General features: G+C 46.3%; 1 protein-coding gene across 2 annotated transcripts; it reads right to left on the reverse strand.

Annotated features, from left to right (window-relative positions):
• Positions 1-8,010: 8,010 nt before the first annotated feature.
• Positions 8,011-10,816, reverse strand: LOC147625391 (uncharacterized). 2 transcript variants are annotated; one of them, XM_086818731.1, is made up of 6 exons: positions 10,466-10,816; positions 9,967-10,175; positions 9,039-9,882; positions 8,859-8,914; positions 8,516-8,740; positions 8,011-8,326 (listed from the first exon to the last, which is right to left on the reverse strand). In XM_086818731.1, exons 3-6 carry the CDS (start codon positions 9,792-9,794, stop codon positions 8,263-8,265), a joined length of 1,101 nt encoding a protein of 366 aa, XP_086674857.1. In that variant the 5' UTR covers positions 9,795-9,882; positions 9,967-10,175; positions 10,466-10,816; the 3' UTR covers positions 8,011-8,262. The 2 variants fall into 2 exon arrangements, with proteins under 2 accessions (XP_086674857.1, XP_086674856.1); XM_086818730.1 differs by having other exon boundaries at positions 9,967-10,706.
• Between the last annotated feature and the right edge of the window lie 9,099 nt (positions 10,817-19,915).

Here is a 19,915-nt window from a genome sequence, read left to right on the forward strand (position 1 = left end):
GATGAGTGGATGTACATGGGTTGATCGTCTCGCAAAGTAAGATCTTGAACGGGGCTCTCCACTGAGTAAGAATTCCCATTCCATGTGTGGTCTAGATTAGAGTTTGGAGAATCAACTTTTGGTGAGAAGAATTGGTCCTCCAAGAGTGCGGGTAGACGATCCATGCTGTGTGCTCTCGAGGTCTTCAATCCCTTTGCTCACGATAGCTTTGATACCGTGTGAGGGCAAAAGGACGAAAGGACCAGATGTACGAGAGATCAAAGCAAAACAACATAGCATGAAATATGTGAGTGAGTCTATATATAATGGTGAGTGAACATATGTACAAGAGCCCTCTGATGTGAGGTGACTCTGAGTAGAAAGACCAGTACAGAAGCAGAGATGATGTCAGAGCTGAAGCACGGTCAATGACGAAGGCTCGCGTCGATGTGAGGCAAAGCACTCCGAGAGGTATTCGGTGTCGAAGGCTCACGTTGGTGGATGCAGAGGCACTCCGAGGTGGTAGTGGCAGCCAAAGATGAGGTAATGCAGGCTCGGGTGACAAGGGTGCTATTGTACCTGAGGTGGTAGATGTAGAGCAAAGAGGGCTACCGTCCCGAGTGGTGGTGGTGGTGGTGGTGGTGCAAGCTCTGATGACAAGGGTGCTGCAAGACGTGAAGGGTGCAAGCTCTAATGACAAGGGTGTTGGGTACCTGAAGGGTGCAAGCTCTGGTGACAAGGGTGCTGCGTACTTGAAGGATGCAAGCCCTGGTGACAAGGGTGCTGCGTACTTGAGAGGTGGTGGGGAGCAGAGAGGGTTGCCGTCCTGAGTGGTGCAAGCTTTGGTGACACGGGTGCTGCGTACCTAATGTGGTGTTGATGGTGAAGATAAGCGGACAGTAGGCTGCCGTCCCGATGGTGTGATGTAGCAAAGAGTGGGCTGTTGTCCCGATGGTGAGAGTTGAGGTAAATCGCTGAAGTGCTCTTATGTATAGCAGAGAGGGTTGCTGTCCCATGAGCTGTGGAGAAAATGCTGATATGCTGATGTAAGCGCTGATGTAAACGCTGATGTAAGCCCTGAGGTAAGTGCTGATGTAAGGCCTGATGTAAGCGCTGATGATAGGCTGATGTAAGCGCTGAATGTAGGCTGATGTAAACGCAGATGCAAAGCCTGATGTAAACGCTGAATGTAGGCTGATGATAAACGCTGAAGGTAGCAGAGAGGGCTGCTGTCCCACGGTGTGGCCTGTAGCAGAGAGTGGGCTGCTGTCCCGTGTAGTGGCCAGATGAGAAATGCTGGTGTGCTGAATGTCAGGTGAGGATGATGAAGCTGTGTTGTGTAGAGCCCGACAAAAGCAGCGGCAGCAGCAACAGCAACATATGGTACTGGATATGTGCAATGAAGTGGTACACAATGATGCATGATGAGGCAAGGCTATATATACTAGGGGGGAGTGCTGGTCGGCCAGCCTAAAGGCTGCTGTCGGCCAGAAGCCAAGACAAAAAACCCCAAATAAAACCAAAAATACCCGGAAAAATCCCCTTTTTAGGGCTGGGAAAAATATTGTTTTCACACGGGGGGGATCAGTCTCAAAAGTACCGTCGGAGCTCCTCAACCTCTTGACTCCATCTCTGTGATGGTGAGGGCCAACTATCTCGAAGAAATCACAGGTGACCCTGTCCCTTGCTTGGGTCCAAAAGGAGGTATTGGCATGGTATCTATACTCCACCCTCCTCTCCTCAATCGATCGAATCTCTAGACTCCACCCACGGAATTGTCTGGGATCTTCTCCTGCAGCCGCTGGAGGGAGGCTAGGCCCCTATGGAGACTCCTAACCTAGTGAGTCGGTCCTGAGCTGCACTCTGTGAAAGGGTGCTGATCTCTTGAAGTCCAAAGTCGAGCGCGGCTGCTTCCTCTCCCGGTCTAAAAGTGAGGGACTCCCAAATCTCCTCGACACTTCTGGGCAATCTCAGGGTCTTGGACCAAGCTGTCAGGGATACGGACACTGTCGACACTTTGGTCTCCAAGCATCCTCCAGGAGGACAACTGGCAAATGGTCTGACAATGTGGTGCTTGCGAGATTACCAACCAAACCACCTTTGCTGCAAGCCCACTCATCTGTCAATGCGTGAGGGGTTCGGTCCTTGCATCCTCTGGTCTAATCTAGAGAAGCGAAGGCTTCCTGCCCTTCGGCCAAACTTTGGTAAGTGCTAAGGATCCTGTCCTCTAAGGTAGAGGACCAGCTCTTCCTAGGCCGTGTACTCAATCCCAGTGATCATATCCAAGCCACCTCCATGCCTATCCTTTGGGTCCTCCAGCATGTTAAAATCTCCACATGTGCACCAGAAATTTGCCTAGGGAAGAGCCTGTCTCACTTGAATCTAGAACTCAATCCACCCCACCACCCTATTGGGGGCATAAATGTTGAGGAAACCCACCCGGTTCCCCCCAACCCTGACTATAATCCATTGTGCCCTACATTGAACAATGGTGCTTGAATCCAACACCAAAGGAAGCATCTGCTCACTGACGGAAATGCACACCCCTCCCTGGTTCCCCTCAAGGCCAAAAATGGGGGACCAAAAGGTATGTTTGCATCAAGGCAAAATCTTCCCCCAGTTGCAGTTGCAGGTACACCTTGCCAAAAGGTGATGCTCCTACAAGGACAAAAGATCAACTGGGCCTCCTACACAAGCTCTCTGAAGCTCATGAAGAAGCACTCCTCTTCTACGGTGGAAGCAAGGCCCCCACCATACTGTGGACATTCCAAGAGACGATCTGCATAACCAAGGATGGGGGGGGGGGGGTGGGACCTACTCAAGACATCCTCTCCACGGAGGGTCTTCGGGGTCGGTTTGGAGGGGGAATAATCACAATCTGACTACGATGGGATGCGGGCCAAGTGGTCACGTGCACCCCGCACTTGGATGCCATGTAGACATATCTGTACTATAGGTACAAGACCTAGAGTGGTAACTGGCCCTTTTGTGAGCCCTAGTCCGGGATGAGTCAGCTACTAGGGATCCACTCTAAGCGTCCATGGTCAGTTGCACAAGTCCTGTACATGGTCACGGTCAGGTGCGCATGTCCCGCACATGGAGTAGTGCAAGTCTATACCGTGAATCACCCTCTGGAATGATGATGTGGTGTTCCGGGCATTGAGGCTTCCAGCCAGATGCAAGGGCACTAGGGTAGCATAGGATGCATGTAGAAGTAGGAAGTGCAAGGCCATAGACTATGTCTATGTGTCACCAATTGGCCGACCATTTGGTCCATCTCCAGTTTTTGTGTCTCGTTCACTTGATGCCCAGCCGGTGTCTCATGTGAAGAGGCCAGTATTTTGCTGACATGGACGGGAGCCAGACTGGTGCCACCCGTGTATGACCTGGACTGTGTTCGACCCATGGGATTGTCACGCCATGGAAGAGCCAGTATTCGTGCCATGTCTTACCTATGGGACTGTCACTCCATAGGGAGGCTCGTGCCTGGAACTGTGTCTTACCTATGGGACTGTCACTCCATAGGAAGACCAAGCTTTATATTTTACGTCGTGCGCCGACAGATATTTTGTACTTGTTCCATGAACGGGAGATATGTCCATGATACTATTTGCACATGCACACATGTTTTGCATGTTTGAAATTGTTTTCGTATGACTTGTATTTTTGTGTTTGCCTGCTTGACGTGTTACTTACTGAGCGGGGACGCCTGCCAATGAGTTGTGAAGGCTGCTCTGTCTTTTGACGAGTTTTGGTGCATGTGAACAGGTGGTAAGTATATTGCACATGTTGGTTTAATATTTAATATTTCTAACCTTTTGTTTTATAAGGTCATTCGTTCACACACACTTAAAAGTGGGCACCCCCTTTGGGCACCCACTTAGGGGCCAAGGTGGGGAGCCCCACTTAAGCGTGTGTGTGGGGGTGGGTGCATGGTCACCTACCCACACCCCCATAGAACTGGCCGCCCACATGCATACGTGGGGAGCCAGCCAAATCAATTGGTTATCTCCACTTTAATTTTTATAAAAGAAGCCATCACCTCCATCGTGGACACACCCGGCGTGCGCTCCCACCATCTTTCGTAAGAGAGAATCTGGCAACCATCTCCTGCGCACGAAATCCCAGGCGACTGCATCTCCACAGGCTGCTCTACCTTCCGTACAGTCGACTGTACTTGCAGCAGGCGGCTGCACCTGTTTCCCTGCAAGCTGCGTGATCCTCTACAGGCGGCCAAAACAGGCTGCGATTAGACATCTCCTCCTCTGCACAACAGCTGCCACCACCTGAAGATTACAGCCGGCTGCTCCTCCACGTTACCTCCTCTCCTTTCAGCAGCCAGGCGGCTGTGGCTGTGCGCCTCCAGACAGGCAGCCAAAACAGGCTGTGCTGCCCACCACAGCAGGCGCCTGTGTGTGTATGCGTCTCCGGACGGGCAGCCAAATAGGCTGCGCTGCCCACCACAACAGTCGGCTGTGTGCTCATCTCCAGCGGTGGTACTCTTACAGCTAGGCGGCCGGCAGCCAAACTCTGCAAACTGGCGGCTGCTTCTCCATATACAGTGGACTGTTCAATCTATCCAAAGGCGGCTACTACACCTTTTCCTCTCTCCACAAGAAGGTGGCTGTGACCTACACAGCGGGTGGCTGGTGTTTTCTTTCTTCAAGTGGCTACATCTTGGTATCCCATTCCAGTAGCTATACACACGAATACCTTGGGTATTGGTCTACAATCTGCAACCTACAAGTAAGTGAATTTTTCAGATTTAAGTATTTTGTGATAAATCTGAAAAGGGACTCTCTCCACGGCGACACCCGTTCGGTGCCGGGTAGTCCAAGCTCTATTGGAGAACCTCGGTCCAAAGGTGCTGAGATCAGGAGAGCCAGGCGTTAGTACGGGAGCGCCTGTTTGTGCGTGGTCCTGGAACACCAGTTGGGCGCTCTCCGCAGAGTCCAGTGAAAGCACAGGACCGTAGAGATTGGACCACGCTAGTGGTCACTCTGCTTCGAACGTCGACTTCGAGGGTATTTGTTTGGTACTGTATTCATATGTACATGGACAAATCTAGGAGGGTTATTATTTTTGGACAACCCTGAATGGAAATTCCGTTTGCATCATTACGTCTCTAAGCTAGGCAAATGGGCAGTCTTGTTGAAGCACCTTTGACAGAATGTCTAGAAGTTGAGATATTTTTAGGGATAAGGTTTATGGAGGAAACCAACTCTTAAATTGGGACATGAGGCAAGACAATGGGTCAAAGTGTGACAAGTGGCCTCACACTTGTCACCTCAGCTCTCACTAGTCATTATAGCCTTCACTTTCCATTTTTTTCACATGGGAGTCCCAAATCTATAAGTTGGAGCCCTCTCTCGTCATTTAGAGGGGCTCTCTTGCTACAGAACTAGCCTCTACTATGATGGTTGCTCGCTTTCTTGTCTTGAACACTTTATGGAGAGTTCTTCACTTCTCAAGTGCTATTATAATTTGATTTTGCAAGTTCACACTCATTAAAGTTGGGTGGACAAAGTTATTAAGGAGGGTGAACATATTTTAATGGTTGCCAGCAAAGGCATAGAAGGGCGCCCCATTTATTGGGTGTATGGACATTAAGCGTGGGTGGGCACCCCACCCTCATTAATGGAAAAGTAACCAAGTGGTGGGTGGGTCCAGCCATTTGTAACCTAAACCCATGATTCTCTCGCTCCCCTAGCACTCTGGCAAGCACAGTGACTTGGTGAAGCTCTCCATAGAAGCTGCCATACTGTACTAACGTTATCAGTATGGCTGGTTGTATTGCTTTACCTGCACGTGTGGCTGTACAACTTACTTGGTGATCATTTCTTGCTCCTGCTGTTTTAAAGGCGGTCAATTTGATCTTCTCTTTATTATCTGCTGTGCACGAATCTGTCATCAATTCAGTCCATCTTCTGCTCTTGCACTTGTTATTGACGGGGAAAAAAGGGGGATTCCTGGAGATCAGTTGGCCCGTGGTCCTTTGCTCTTGGCCGAGGTCATGTGGTGCCCATGAAGAGGAGGTTGTGTGTGGATATCACTATCTTGGCTCGTGAGAAGATTGTCTGGACACTTTGGTTCTAAGAGCATAGCCACTTGGATGAAGTGATGGTATGCATTCTCGCTTCTCGGGGTAACCCTCAGGGATTGGCAAAACAGCTGCTTTTTTATCTTACAAATTTGTATTTTTGGATTGAAAATACCAGAGACCAAAGCAATCTGCCAGATCTCCAAGCCTCTTTCTGTGGGAAGGGTTGTTTCTCCTGCCACCTCTCAACCTTGATAAGATTCAAACTGTGGTTTAAGTTTTTACAAGCCAACTCAAATGATGATTCGTGCTTGGCCTTGCGTGTTTCAGGACTGCAATAACATGAAAATTTTGAGATTGAAGTGAAGATCAAGGGGGAGCTTTTCTTGAAAGAGAGCACACATTTTAGGTATATAGAGAGGCAAGGTGGGAACTTGAGAGCCGGCAAATTTTCTTCAAGGAGCTTGGAAGAGTGGACTCAAGTGCTTTCAAGGGAGGAACTAAATGTTTGGGCAGCAGAAGTATTCAATGTCTTTTTTATGATATCTAGTTGTGCATATATTGCCATCTTCTATGTCGAAGCTCCAATTGTAGCCATTAGAGTTCAAATTAAAAGGTATGGGCCAATTTAGGCAGAGTAAAAGATTGAAGACTTTATTTCAACAAGTGCTAGCCCAATTGAAACAAGTGTATGGTTTCCTAGCAATAGTGGCAGGCATTGTTTTGAGGATTTTATAAATGATATAAGTGGAGGCGTGTGTGTATGTTTCATAGTGACTTGGCAACAAAGATTGAATAACTTTTTGCACACAAGCTTAAGTGAAGGTCCTCCTAGTACATGAAAGTCACAAATAGGTCCTCTCAACGATTTTATACACAATATTTTAACTAATTAACAAAGCCAAGGGGGTGCACGACCTTAGAAGCACTTAGGGTAGAAACCTTAAGGTCAAAGGAGGAAAAAAATGGTTTTTTCCTTTAGGTGCAGCCAGAAGTTTCTCCAAGGCACTGAGGTTTCTAGAGCATGCACCAACTTTCTCCAGCTCTATAAAGCACAAAGGCCACATGCTAATGCATTGGTGGGTGGGAGCTGGGGGAGGAAGACAGAGATGGGAGGGGAACGAAGGCAGATGGATGGGGGGAGGGAGGTTGTGGGAGGGGGGAGAGAGAGAGAGAGAGAGAGCGCGCGTTGGTCTAGATAGGAGTAAAAATTTGAATCTACTCCCTATGAAATCCCTTTACCCAAATGTAGGACCTTTCCTCATTCATTGTTAAAGTCCAATCAGGAAAGTAAAACTTACGCCACTCTTCTCATCAGTCATAAGTGTGAACCTTAGGCCAGCAGGGAATGTCTCCACATTTTAATCAAGTCCCAAACCATAGAAAAAAAAGTAGGCACTAAATATCTAAATTTAGTCCATGTGAAACATATGCAATTTACGCTTTAACAAATTTAAACAGTTAGGCATCGGCTAAATAAAAGCAGACTTCAGAGTAGATGAATTAATCCATTAGTAAATGCTCACGTATAGGTACATCTTAAAGAGCCAGAGCCAGCATTGGAGGTCTCAGGTTGTGCATTCGAATTGTCACCGTTCTTTGATTATATAGTAAATCAACTGCTATCCTTAAACTAGACTAAATGACATAAGGTCGTCTCACTCACACAAAATAGCCATCAAATCAGAGCCTTCACTGTCTACAAGTAGTCTTGTCTCAGCCATGCCAATGTTTGCTTCCATGATACGGTCACTTTATATTACTTCATAACACTGTTTGGTTAACTCGTATATTTTAATGCTTAATGGGCAATAAGTAGGTCCTCCTCGCAACCAGTTTTCAAAAAACTAGCACACATTAGCTTGCAAATCGTCCACATCCCTGCTCTTAAGAAAGCACACATTCTCCCCCAATGATCCATTGATGGGGGCCATCAAAGAAGAGCCTTAAAAGAAATTTGAGGCACTCATGTCAAGATTAAGAATGCACTAGTCAAAAAGGTTGTAATAAGTTTATTGCAATCGTTTTATCGTACGTTGCCATGGCACTAGATAATTGAACAATCCTTGGGCTACATATCCCCTGGTTCTTATGTGCAAGCTAATGGGATGGATCATGGGGAGGCGGGGCTCAAAACATAGATTTTCTTCTATCGGAGAACTCGTGCGTGTGCGTTTCGAAAGCAAAGTGTAGGCAAATCGCAGCAGCCAATCGTGTAGTAAAATGCTAGGGAGCTTGGGCCATTACATGTTGAGCCACTCGTATCTTCCTCTCAAGGGCCTTTCCGTGAGAGGGTCAAAATTGTACCTGCAAAACAGACAAAATTGACTTACAATTGGGTTAAGAGTCGATTAAAATTGGAGATTTATATAAATCAGAATTGCAGATTAGAGACGTACAGATCCCACGCGTTGTAGATTTAAGTTAAGTAACTGTAAACTAATCATCATACCCATTAACAACCGAAAAGGAAAAGCAACGGTTCGCAACAAATACCGGTCTATGAAACGCCTGCGCTCCTGCTGCTCTGCGCTTGAAAAAAAGGCCTCGATTTCGCTCGACGATGGAGCCTCGTTTGATCTGCCAAAAGGGGGGGCGCTTAAAGACCTGACTTGTGAAGGTCGGCGTGTTCTGGATGATGATCCAGGGGCTTCTGCATCTCGAATACAGCTATCTGGCGTGCATTCTCGCGTGCGCCCGCGAGTGTTTGGCCCATGTTGCCTGCACAGAATCAAAGCGGAATAATCTAACTTGCACAGAAACGAGTTTTTACTCGCTATTATGAGAGCCCACAATCAAAAGGACTAATAATTACTCGAGATTTTACAGGCTCCGTTACCTGTCTTTGATAGAAGGTCCAGCGATCGTTGGACTCTCTCCGAAACAGGGCTCAACCTGTCAAGCTTAATCGTGTCATAACACAGAAATTCCAATTCCTAAATATAGCCCAATCTTCTTATCTCTAGTAGCATTTGATAGATAAGACTGCGATAGAGGAACAAAAATGAAGAGCGCTCACCTCCATTTCCCTCTGGTTATTACCAGAAGGCCCGGCTGCTTCTGATAAAAGCACTTCTGTGTCCACCTCCATTGACTCTTGGTTTGCTAAACTGCAGGCAAGTTCCTGCCTCTGATTCCTTGTAAGCATTCCCAGAGGCCTTTTCTGCGGAATGGACACAGCAGAAAAGCTGAGGGATTGAGTTGAAGAAGCCGTGCGGGAGACGGGGCTGGAGAAAGTAGAGCCTTTGACAGAGGATTGTGCAGGAGGGGGGAGTCTGGTTTGGCTTAAAGCATCGCTGCCTGCAGCAGCGGCAGCAGACGCGAGGAGGGAGAAGTCCTGTCTGCTGCTACTGCTATTCTGACGCCTCATTCTGGATGATTCTTCATCAAACGTGTGCAGTTCTACACGCGAAGAAGAAGGACAAGAAGGCCTGCTACTGCTTTTATTCTCACGCAGCGACTGGAGCTCTCTGGCAGAAGCCTGGGCAACGTCGTGGTCTTCTGCGGAGTCGCTTTCTTTCTCTGTCTCGCATCTGGCAATTTTCTCAAGCCTTCTGCTACGCAACTCCATGCAGTGAGGCTGGCTTTCAAGATGGAAGGCCTGGGAGCCTTCGGTTGCTTTGCTGCTGCTAGAAGTGGTGGTGTGGTGAAGAGAGAACTTGCTTGCCTTCTCCTTCTCCAGGGCATGCGCTCTGGCTCTTGTCCTCACACCAAGAGAGCCCTGCGAGACCTCCATCTTTCCGACGCCCTTGTCTTTCATCATGTATTTCCCCATTCTTCTTCTGCCTGTTGCTGCTGGAGCCCTCCCTCCCCCGCCCGCTACAAAAATAGTACTACTTGCTTCCCTCTCATGCCGGCCAGTCCTGTTCAAAAATCTAGCAACGGTAAGCCGAAGGCTCAACGTTCACCTCCAAAGCCTACCTCACAAGGGCAAAAGTAGCACGAACCTGCGCTTCCTCTCCCCGCCTTGTTCATGCAAAGAGCCAACACCCTACTTGCCGACCAATGACCCTCATTATTAGACTGAGAACTTGAGACGTAACCCAGACTGAACTCCGCGCATCAATGTGTGCTATGTAGCTATGATCAAGCACGCGGACCTCTCGCCGGCTGCAAACTGAAGTAGCCTCCTGACAAAGCAACGAAAGCTGCGGAGCTGGAGAAGACAAAGTTCAGTTCTCTTCTATGTGCCCTGTGCGGGTAAGGTTCAAAAGGTGGGCGGAGAAAAAGAGAGCGAGCATCGTAGTACGTTTCCAACTGTTACAAAATGCCAGCCGCGAACTACCAACGGCAGAAAACTACCGTTGGAGCTAAAGTCTGCCGCGCAGGAAAAAGGCCAAAAGAAGAACAAACAGTGGTAGGAGAAGCAGAGGAAAGGAAAGCTACAGTTTTACAGCTTCTACAGCAATGGCGGTAAAGGATAGACTCGAAAGACTACGTACTTACCGGGACGCCATGGCTGCAGCATCAGAAGCTCTCAGAACACCGACCCGAATCTGCTTACGCTTGCCACCGTAGCTGAAGAAGGGTATCTAATTGATGGCCCCACTGCTCTCAGAGCAGACAAACGCCACAACGGGTTCGAGGGGTTGAACTTCAAGATGATGCGCATTGAGAACTGAGAAAGCTTGAAGGTTCCCTGGCTATGGCGGACGCCGACAGGGAAGGGAAGGAGGTGTCGGCTTTCTGCGTTTTCAGAAATGACCCCAGGTTGAAGAAGAGGATGACGTGGCTTTTCTTCTGGTCGTCCGATCACTGAAAGAAACGGTGGAGATTCCGCCTCGTTTGACCGCGCTCGATTAGGGCTAAACGCGCGGTAATTTAGTGACGTTTAATTGTGGGTACGGTACGGCTTGCGCCGACGCCGGCCTACCGTCGATCGGTTGAGTGACGTGTTGCGGATCGGAGGGTTTGGATTCGCCGATGCGTTCAAAAGGCGGGCCCCGCTTTTGGGTGGGACGGGTGGCGGCGCGGCCCGAACTGCCCCGCGGGCTGCCCGCGTGCCTCTTCTGGCCGCGCGCCGCGTTCGACTGCCTCTGGCCGCCTTCATTTAAAATCGAAATTTATTCTCTTGGGCCTCGCGAGTCTCTGTTTATTTCTCTACGACTGCACACTTAGTAACGTAAATTTGTAAAATAAGCGCCCAAAATGTTTTTTAATTTAATTATTTATGTAGGCCTTACGAAATCGTATTCTGAAACTTTGTGTTTTTCTCACGAAGGTTGCTTTTGGATTAAACAAGATGTAGAAAATTTGGAATTTGAAATGACAAATTATAAATGTGGCATTTAGTGTGTAATTTTCTAATAACTAAGGTCCAAAACCGTCTTGTCCCTTTTGAGTTGTTACGCCTACAATGGACATGGTGTCCCTTTCGGATACCCATGACCCTTGAAGGCCTTTCCCACGGTAAGTTTCAACTTTTGATACTCATTTCTTAGTTATAGAATTAAGGTGAATCTAAATCATTGATGTAAGATATGTTGATGAGTTTCTTCTCCTCCTTGTGTATAACAAAGAAGAGAGCCAATTAGCCAATCGTAGGCAACATGTTTGCAAGAGAGTGGAAGCTCCTGTTGGCAAAGATCACATCTCCCTTCTTCTAAGCATGCAAGTCAAACACCATGCAACCCGCACTTTGGTAGTTCTTCCTTTGACAAATTATTCTCTTCTTTCATGAGATTCCTTTATTTTATTGGAATTCCCCAAGGCCTTCTTCATTAGTAGTGTGCGTTCTTCATTACTAGTAGTGTGAATGGTCTTTTAAAGGGACCTTAAAGGACTAAGGTTTATTTTTAATAAACCTCTTCTTCTTCACAAACACCACTATGCCAACTTCTCCTTCAATACCATGATGGTGACCTTTGCACTTTACCCGACTACTTGCACTTCCTCTATGCCTAGAGCCAACCCACAATCCATGGTTAATTTGTCCTAATCTAGGGCTAGGGGACCCTAAGGATTAGTGCAGCAGGCTGTGATACTTGGGTTAAGGTTTATAAATGTTATCCATAAGTTATAGCTCTTTACGAGTCAATGGCTATTTATAGGTTGATTAAGGCTATATAAATGGGGTGATCCTATTGGGTGGACTACCATAAGGTTTATAAGTGGCATCCCATAAGTATAGTAGCTCTTTATGAGTCAGTGGCTGTTTATAGGTTGACTAAGGCTATATAAGTGGGGTGAGCATTTTGGGTGGACTACCGTAAGATTTATAAGTGTTATCCCATAAGCTACATCTCCTTTTGAATATATCTTCTTGGTTTTTAGATAATCAGTAAGGTTTTGAAAGCTTCTAACCATAAGGAGAGACGCAATGTACTCTTGCAACTTTTCATGGTTAGCAACGCATTCATTCCTAAATCTATTCAACGCATTCATCTCCTTTTGAAGATATTACAAAGAAAACTTCTTAGTCTTTGGATAATCTTCACTAAAAGAAAAAAGGAAAAAGCATATCATATTAAGGATCATTTGCAAACTTCATCTTGATCCAATATTCCTTTTTTTTTAAATTTAAAATTAAAGCATTATGCATTGTACTAGAATGTTATATGTCAAGCAAGCTTTCATATCTTTTGGTCTAGAGCTAGCATGATAAAGGTTTGGCATTGATGTGTTTTTGAAAAGACAAGGAAAATCATATTAAGATACATGTCTAAGAAAGCATATTTAGGGATAGGAGTCATATGGATCAAATCCCTCATTGTAGCGAGAGGGTGTTGAACTTGAATGTGGCATTAAATTTGTAGCACGGCCTTCTACCTTGTAAGTTATAAATGCTTTTACTAATGATTTCCACAAATCACTAAAGCTTGATTCTTTGTGAGAAACACTTATTAAAATTACTTCAAAAATGACGAGGACTGTAAGTTTGTTGCAATTGTAGTAGATAAAAAGTCTTTGCACTCAGGTATGAAAGAATGAAAATTCGAATGGGATTTTTCTTTTAGCATCTAAGTGAGTGGACATGATATGTTGTTTTTATCCCATCCTTTTTTAAAAGCATCTAAGTGAGTGGATGTGATATGATGTTCCTAGCCCTTTGAATTCTAGAAAAATGACACCTAATTTTTTGAGATTTGATTTATAACCACTTGACAAAGAAATCAAACTCAAAACAAGGAACCTAGTGTGGCTAGAAAATAGGTTTTATGCCTTGTAAGTTGTATTGTAAAGAGGTCCATTTAAGTATCTTTTCTCTACTTGTAACATAATGGCTCCATAAAAGTTTAAAGAGAGATTTTCTAGCCATAAAAGTTGTATTGTAAAGAGGTCCATTTAAGTATCTTTGCTCTACTTGTAACACAATGGCTCCATAAAAGTTGTATTGTAAAGAGGTCCATTTAAGTATCTTTGCTCTACTTGTAACATAATGGCTCCATAAAAGTTTAAAGAGAGATTTTCTAGTAGAATATTATTTTGCACTTTTCATGTGAAATTTTGCTCCCTTGCATAAAATGAGACTCTAGCATTTCTCAAAATGCCTTTTTTTGGAATATATCCTTTAGAAGATCTATAGGTAACTTTGGCTATATAGTCCCCTTCCTCCATCTCTCTCTCTCTCTCTCTCTCTCTCTCTCTCTCTCTCTCTCTCTCTCTCTCTCTCTCTCTCAAATAACTCCTGCCACTGAGACACCTCAAATGATAAAAAAAAATTAAGACCCTTGTATGTATTTGTTGGAAGGATAAGCGCCACGAGTTGCCGCGTGGTAGGGGCATATCCCACATATACAAATGAAGGTTAGGGTCCTAAGGTTCATATATGCTAAGGTCCTCTCTTATCCCCCCACATTTATGTGGACGGAGGGGATGCGAGGTGGGGGGAGCCCAGTTGGTGGGCATGTGCGCCGTTGTTGTCATTGTGATCGTTGTGGCATCTTGAGATTTGTGCGCCTTGGCTGCTTGACCCAACAATTGTATCACAGTGGGTTGGCGTTCCTGTTTTTTTTTTTTTGCGTGGGTGCTGGCATCTCCTCATGAAGTCTTGCTCTCTCAACATGTGTGTATCACGTGTGAATATTGCTACTAGGGCAAGCCCATTGATGGAATCGACATGCCAGATGCGATTGGTTGGCACGCCTTGTTGAAGGAGGTTGGTGTCGGGTGGTTGTGTGTATTGCCATAGCTGGCCGCCGCTGGTGTCAAGGGAGGGTGTTGGAAGGATAAATGCCACAAGTTGCCATGTTGTAGGGGGCCTATCCCATATATACAAATGAAGGTTAGGGTTCATATACGCTAAGGTTCTCTCTTATCTCCCTACACATTCATGTGGATGGAGGGGATGCGAGGTGGGGGGAGCCCGATTGGTGGGCATACACCATTGTCGCATTGATCATCGTGGCGCCTTGAGACTTGTGCACCTTGGCCGCTTGACCCAACAATATTGTAGTATTGATGTGTGGATGTAGGCTAATGATGTTCCGAGGTACTTTTTCCCTCTTTATAGGAGGTTTTTTCCCCACACTCTCATAAGTATGTGTAAGTGACCTTATCATGTCACTTTACTTGTTCTTAGCTCATTCTCATCAATCTACTTTGAGTGTTATGCTTCCATCTATCTCTTCTTGCTTGCTGCATCTATGTATATGTTACTACTTTGATCTCCACTCCAACAATTGGTATTAGAGTAGGTTCTCTTGGCTCTTACCCCCTTGTCATCTTCTTCTACAGTTGCTCTTTTGATTGTCTCACATCATTGAGATATCCTCTTAGGCAGAGAAGGTATACCCTATATTCTTGTAGCATTATATGGTAGTGATGTGTGTGAACACTGTTAACCTATGACGGACATTGAGACGTACTATGTTTTACGTCATTAATTTAAATATTCTGAGTCATGGGCCGGGCTTGTCGGCACCATATGTTAAGGATGAAGGGATTGGGTGATCGTCGATGAGAGACGCACCTTGAATATTAGTAGGATAAGGGTTAGGATCGGTCGGCCATGTATGGGCGCCCAAGTGTGAATGGCCAAGTCACCTATAAGAGTCAAATGTAACCCTAAAATCTTCATTCTCATGTGTTGTGAATACAAGAGTGCTCTTGCCTTATCTCTTTGGTTTCCTTCTCCTGCGTGTGTGAGAGAGAGAGAGAGTGAGTGAGAGAGCGATCGAGCACTGTGTAGCGGCACGGCGGCGGGCGGAGAGGCGGTAGAGCGGCGACGGCGGCTCCTTCTTCACTGCGACGCGGGAATCCTTCAAGGCGGCGGTTGAGCGGTGAGTGACACACCCTTTGCATTCTGTTTGAGCTTCCTTCCCTGGTTGTATGCTTGCAGCCATTCGTGGCTCGCATACAGTGTCCGACCTGTGCGGCAAAAGCGCACATTTTTGGCGCCGCTGCCGGGGAGTTGCCCTGCACAAGCTCCAGTTTGCAGCTCGGCCTGCTGCGTGAAGTTTAATCTACACTGTAGGAAAGCGACTGTGTGTTTGCTGTTGAGGTGTTTCTGTGTTTTACAATCTGTTTCTGCAATTTGTCTTCTGCATTTCTGTTTCTTTTGTTATTTTTTCGCTCCGCGTGTGGGCATGCATTCTGTTATCTGGTTTTCTGCGTGCGAGGGGGATTTCTGAATCCCCAGATCTGTGCTGCGTGCGAACTGCGCCGCGGCCAAGGCTGAACCCTAAAGAAACCCTAGAAAACATATCTTAAAAAAAACAGAAAATAAAAATTTAAAAAAATATAAAAAATAAAAAAATTTATTTTTAAAGAAAGAACCAAACGTGTGAAGAGGAAAGATTTTCTAATTGGAGAAAAAAATTTTGAAAAGAAAGAACCCCAATTGACCCACGGCCACAGCCCTCGGTTTTTGTCTTTTGATATATATATGTAGGAGAGTGAGCCTCCATAGCTTTCTTTCAAGTGAGAGCTTATGGGAAGTTGTGCCCTATATGTAGCCCACTTCCCAAGGAGTAAAAGTGAGCATGTGGGATAAAGCCCTCACCCTTTCCTTCACAAGCAAATAGGCTTTTGCCCCTTCCCCCATAGGGAAACGGACTGTTTTGAGGACCACGAGAGCTCTGAATAGGCGAACACGGTGCTGTAAAGCACGCTAGGACCCTTTAAATGATACGCTCGTTTCAAGCTATCACACGCCCTAGTCCAAGTTCGACCGTAAGTAAGGGGGTCAAAAACAAGTTAAAAACAATCTAAAAACAAGTAAAAACGGGGTGCGAAACACCTAAGAAACCACTTGTGTGAGTTTCAAGGGTAGTTACCAACGCACGTAGGGTACCCACGTCACATGCATCTACGCTCTGGTCGGGTGTTAGAGCCTGAGCCACTAGAAAGCGTTTCAGTTTACGCAGGCTCACACCATTCCTCCACGTTGGCATCTTGGCCTTCGGCTGGAACCCAAGGGAGTGCAACCCAAGATCCACGAATAGCGGCTAGTGACTCGTCCTCTGACTCAGAAGCCATGGAAGGACACCCTACCAAGAACCCTGAGGAGACAAGCCAAAACATGCCAGTGTGGGCCCCACAACCCGGATCTAGCATGTTTAGTCGTCTAATAGAGACCCTTAGTAGAGCTACACACTTTGAGCATGCGACAAGCGAAGTAAATGAAGAAGGAGGGATAGTGGATTCGCCATTCACATCTCATGTGGACCCTACCCTCCCAAAGAGTGTCCATGTGGATATTCTACCCACTTCGTTTAATGAGGGCCCTACTGAGCTACCACATTCTGATGCTCTTCCTAAAGTAGAGGTTCCTAGAAGCCAATCCATAAGAAGTGACATTGCGTCCACTTCAAGAGAACCGTTTGGCACACCAAGTCTAGATGGGATATTTCTCAATGAAAATTGGGAATATGATCTACACACAGAGACTCTAACTGACCTATACACGGGCTACACATACCATGTAGGTTGGTTAGAAGTCCTACGATCTACATCTAGCGCCACTAATCTAGAGGAGCAACAACAAATGATATGTAAGGTTATTCATAGAATTATCCAAATTGAGAGGCAAAATAGGGGAGTGAACCTAGTTTCCACTGGCCCTATGAGGTTTTTGGATACGGGCAAGGCCAAACAACCAACCCTATCACAATTGGAGACTCCCTCGGTGAGTCCCATAGACCCTTCGTATGTTGTTTCGCGTGGAGTCTCAATGCAGGTTGAGCCCACGAGCAGTAACTTTAGCTTTCCAACCTTGGCTCAACTTTCCATTAAGGAATCCACAATGCCTACCCCAATGATGAGCATGACAGAAAACGCACCGACGCTGCTACCTAGTGGAACAGTACCTACAACAGTGCGTGCTAGTGCCTATCAACCATATGTACCTATCGCTACTCATGCTCATGTAGCTCCTACGCCTCTTAGTATGCCAATGGCGTATGCTCCACGACCGCCTTATCACAACCCTTATCCAAGAGGAGCTAGGCCTAGCTACATATCATATCCTACGTCATTTGCCAACATACTCAGACCAACGCCAACTCCTATCAGCCAGGCTATCCCAGAAGTGTCTCCACCAGCTATGCCTGCTCACCTAGGAGATCTCGCCGCGTTTGCTCAGACGATCGGACGATCTATTGCAGAAAACATGCGGGGTATGCCTGAGAGAGAACCTAGAAGCAAGGCAGTACAAGTGGCTAAGCTCACTCAAAACTTCAGTGGTAACGAGGATGTTAGGAAGCACATTGAAGTCTTTGAACACGTGTGTGATTCCTTGGAAGAGCACAATGAGCTGCATAAATGTAAAGCCTTAGGCTTAACCTTGAGTGGGAAGGCCGGAGATTGGTATCGAATCTTAAGGGTTGAAGAGCGCACTCGATACCCCACTCTCAAGAGATTGTTCTTAAAAGAATACATACGTGAGGGTGTGCTTTGGGGAGTAGCATCTCAACTCCAAAAAGCTGAACGTGAGGAAGGGGAGTCAGTGAGAGACTTTATAAGTCGATTGAAGCATCTAAATTCTCGCTGCACTCCCGATGAACGCTTCAATAACAACCAACTCCTCGATAGATTCATCCGAGGATTGCGCCACGAGGACATTTACAATGGCCTAGTCATTAGAGGTCTTACAACGTGGGAAGCAGTCACTGCCAATGCAATCCAGTTAGAAGACAACTTGATGATTGCAGGTAAAAAGGTGTCTTTGAAAACAAAATCCGTTAGTTCGCAAGTATCTGGGCACGAGCCAATGACGGTGAAACCTATTGCCAAGGAGCCCAAGATATCTGAAATGTCTGTGACCGACCTTACTAAGGCTCTCCAAGAATACTTTAGGGGTAATCGAGCTCCTCAGAATAGCCATATGTACCCAAGAAGAGAGCAACAATGGTGTTCGGTGTGCTTAGGACCACATAGCACGAGTAAATGTCCCACATTCAGAGTCAAATTCAATGGGAATTGCAATGCATGTGGTAAGTACGGCCATCAATCTAAGGATTGCCCTTAAGCGAATGTTGGCAAATCAGGCACCACTAGCCTGGTCAAACACACCTCAAGTACCCGCGCTAATGCCTGCACAACCTGTCGAGCAACCGTCACAGCACATAGTTCCAAGGAATCCGAATGTAGTCCAGTCTGTGCCGTTACCACCGCCAGTGCTAGGACCACAACCTCCACATCCAAGGATTACCCCAATAAACCAGATGGGTTGTGAGTCACATAGTGCGTGTGGGGATTATGAAGAGGAGATAGACCCCACTGCTCCATATGGGATTAATACGTTTGAAATGATTCCCCAGTACTACATGGAGGATCAATTCGGGCAAGTCAAGCTTGTATATCAAACGGCTGCTCTCACCACAAGAGGGCAAAACCTTAATACCTTGGTGAGGAGACCACCTCTTCAATGCTATGATTGTGGTGGACCGCATCGTGTAGCGGAGTGCCCTAATAGGCTACAGAAGATCGCTACTCAAATGCAACCAAATCAAGGGAGCACATCGGGAATGCCGGTACTTACATGTAATCGTTGTGGCATAGATCATTTGATCGCTCAATGTCCACATAATCCTAATGCACCCAAGATTACGCCATTGAATTTGGTTGAGGTCACCAACCAAGCACGAGGAACCACACCCGTTGTACCCGCGAATGTAGTTACACGGTCAATGCTTCAAAATCAAAACTACATTCTTGAAGAGAGGAATACTGCATCAATCGCTCAGGCAAAGAAAAAGAAAACACGGCGAAAGAGATCGCTTAATGCCACGAGCTCCAAGCCCAGTTCAAAGACTAACATAGGGACAGGAGACAACCCCGTGTATATGAATGATCCTGAAGATGATTCTGATTCAATAGAAACCATGGGGACCAAAGCCACTACCTTAAGGGAGGAACCCACTCAGGAGCTCAATGAAGGAGAATCAAGCGAGTACAAAAATAAGGGGAAACAGAAGGAGACTTCCTCGGCCCCACAACCAAGTCAGTTAATGCCCTCTCGACCACCCAAACTGACTGAGATTCCCCAAGACAAGCCACGTGGGCCAAAAACCCTCAAGAAAAAGATTGGAACTTACCCAAACCCAGTTGAGGAGATTGAACAAGTGCAACACTTAAGGGGTTTGGTGGAAGAAACACAAAGAGAACTGGAGCCAAACCTGAGAAAAATCAAAATTCCAGACACAGTGTTTCCTACGCAAGTTCAGCCTCACAGGAACCATAAACCGTTAGCTATACCTAGTATCATTCGGGAAGAAAGTGAGGATAGGACATCAGGAAGTGGACAAACACCCTTTTTGCTTGAAAGAATGTTTAGTGAGGGAATGCCTGACCCCATCGAAGAGGAAGTGATTCCATCTTTACCAGTCCCTAGTCAAGGGGTGATATCTCGAAAAGTACCGTTGAATGTGTCCAAGCTAATGGATTTCATGTCCTATGAGATCAGAACCACGATCATATCCAAATTATACGGAGATCCTGAGCTATTCTTAGCTC

Source organism: Cibotium barometz, chromosome 24 (genome assembly GCF_041138505.1).
Source record: "Cibotium barometz isolate CiBa-2024 chromosome 24, ASM4113850v1, whole genome shotgun sequence".
Lineage (NCBI taxonomy): Eukaryota > Viridiplantae > Streptophyta > Polypodiopsida > Cyatheales > Cibotiaceae > Cibotium > Cibotium barometz.

Excerpts from the sequence above, each read along its gene's own strand:
- LOC147625391 (XM_086818731.1), bottom strand. The coding sequence starts at position 9,794 with ATGGGGAAATACATGATGAAAGACAAGGGCGTCGGAAAGATGGAGGTC. Across the intron at positions 8,915-9,038 it reads ATAACCAGAGGGAAATGGAG|GTTGAGCCCTGTTTCGGAGA; the intron begins GTGAGCGCTCTT and ends TAAGCTTGACAG. Across the intron at positions 8,741-8,858 it reads GGACCTTCTATCAAAGACAG|GCAACATGGGCCAAACACTC; the intron begins GTAACGGAGCCT and ends GATTCTGTGCAG.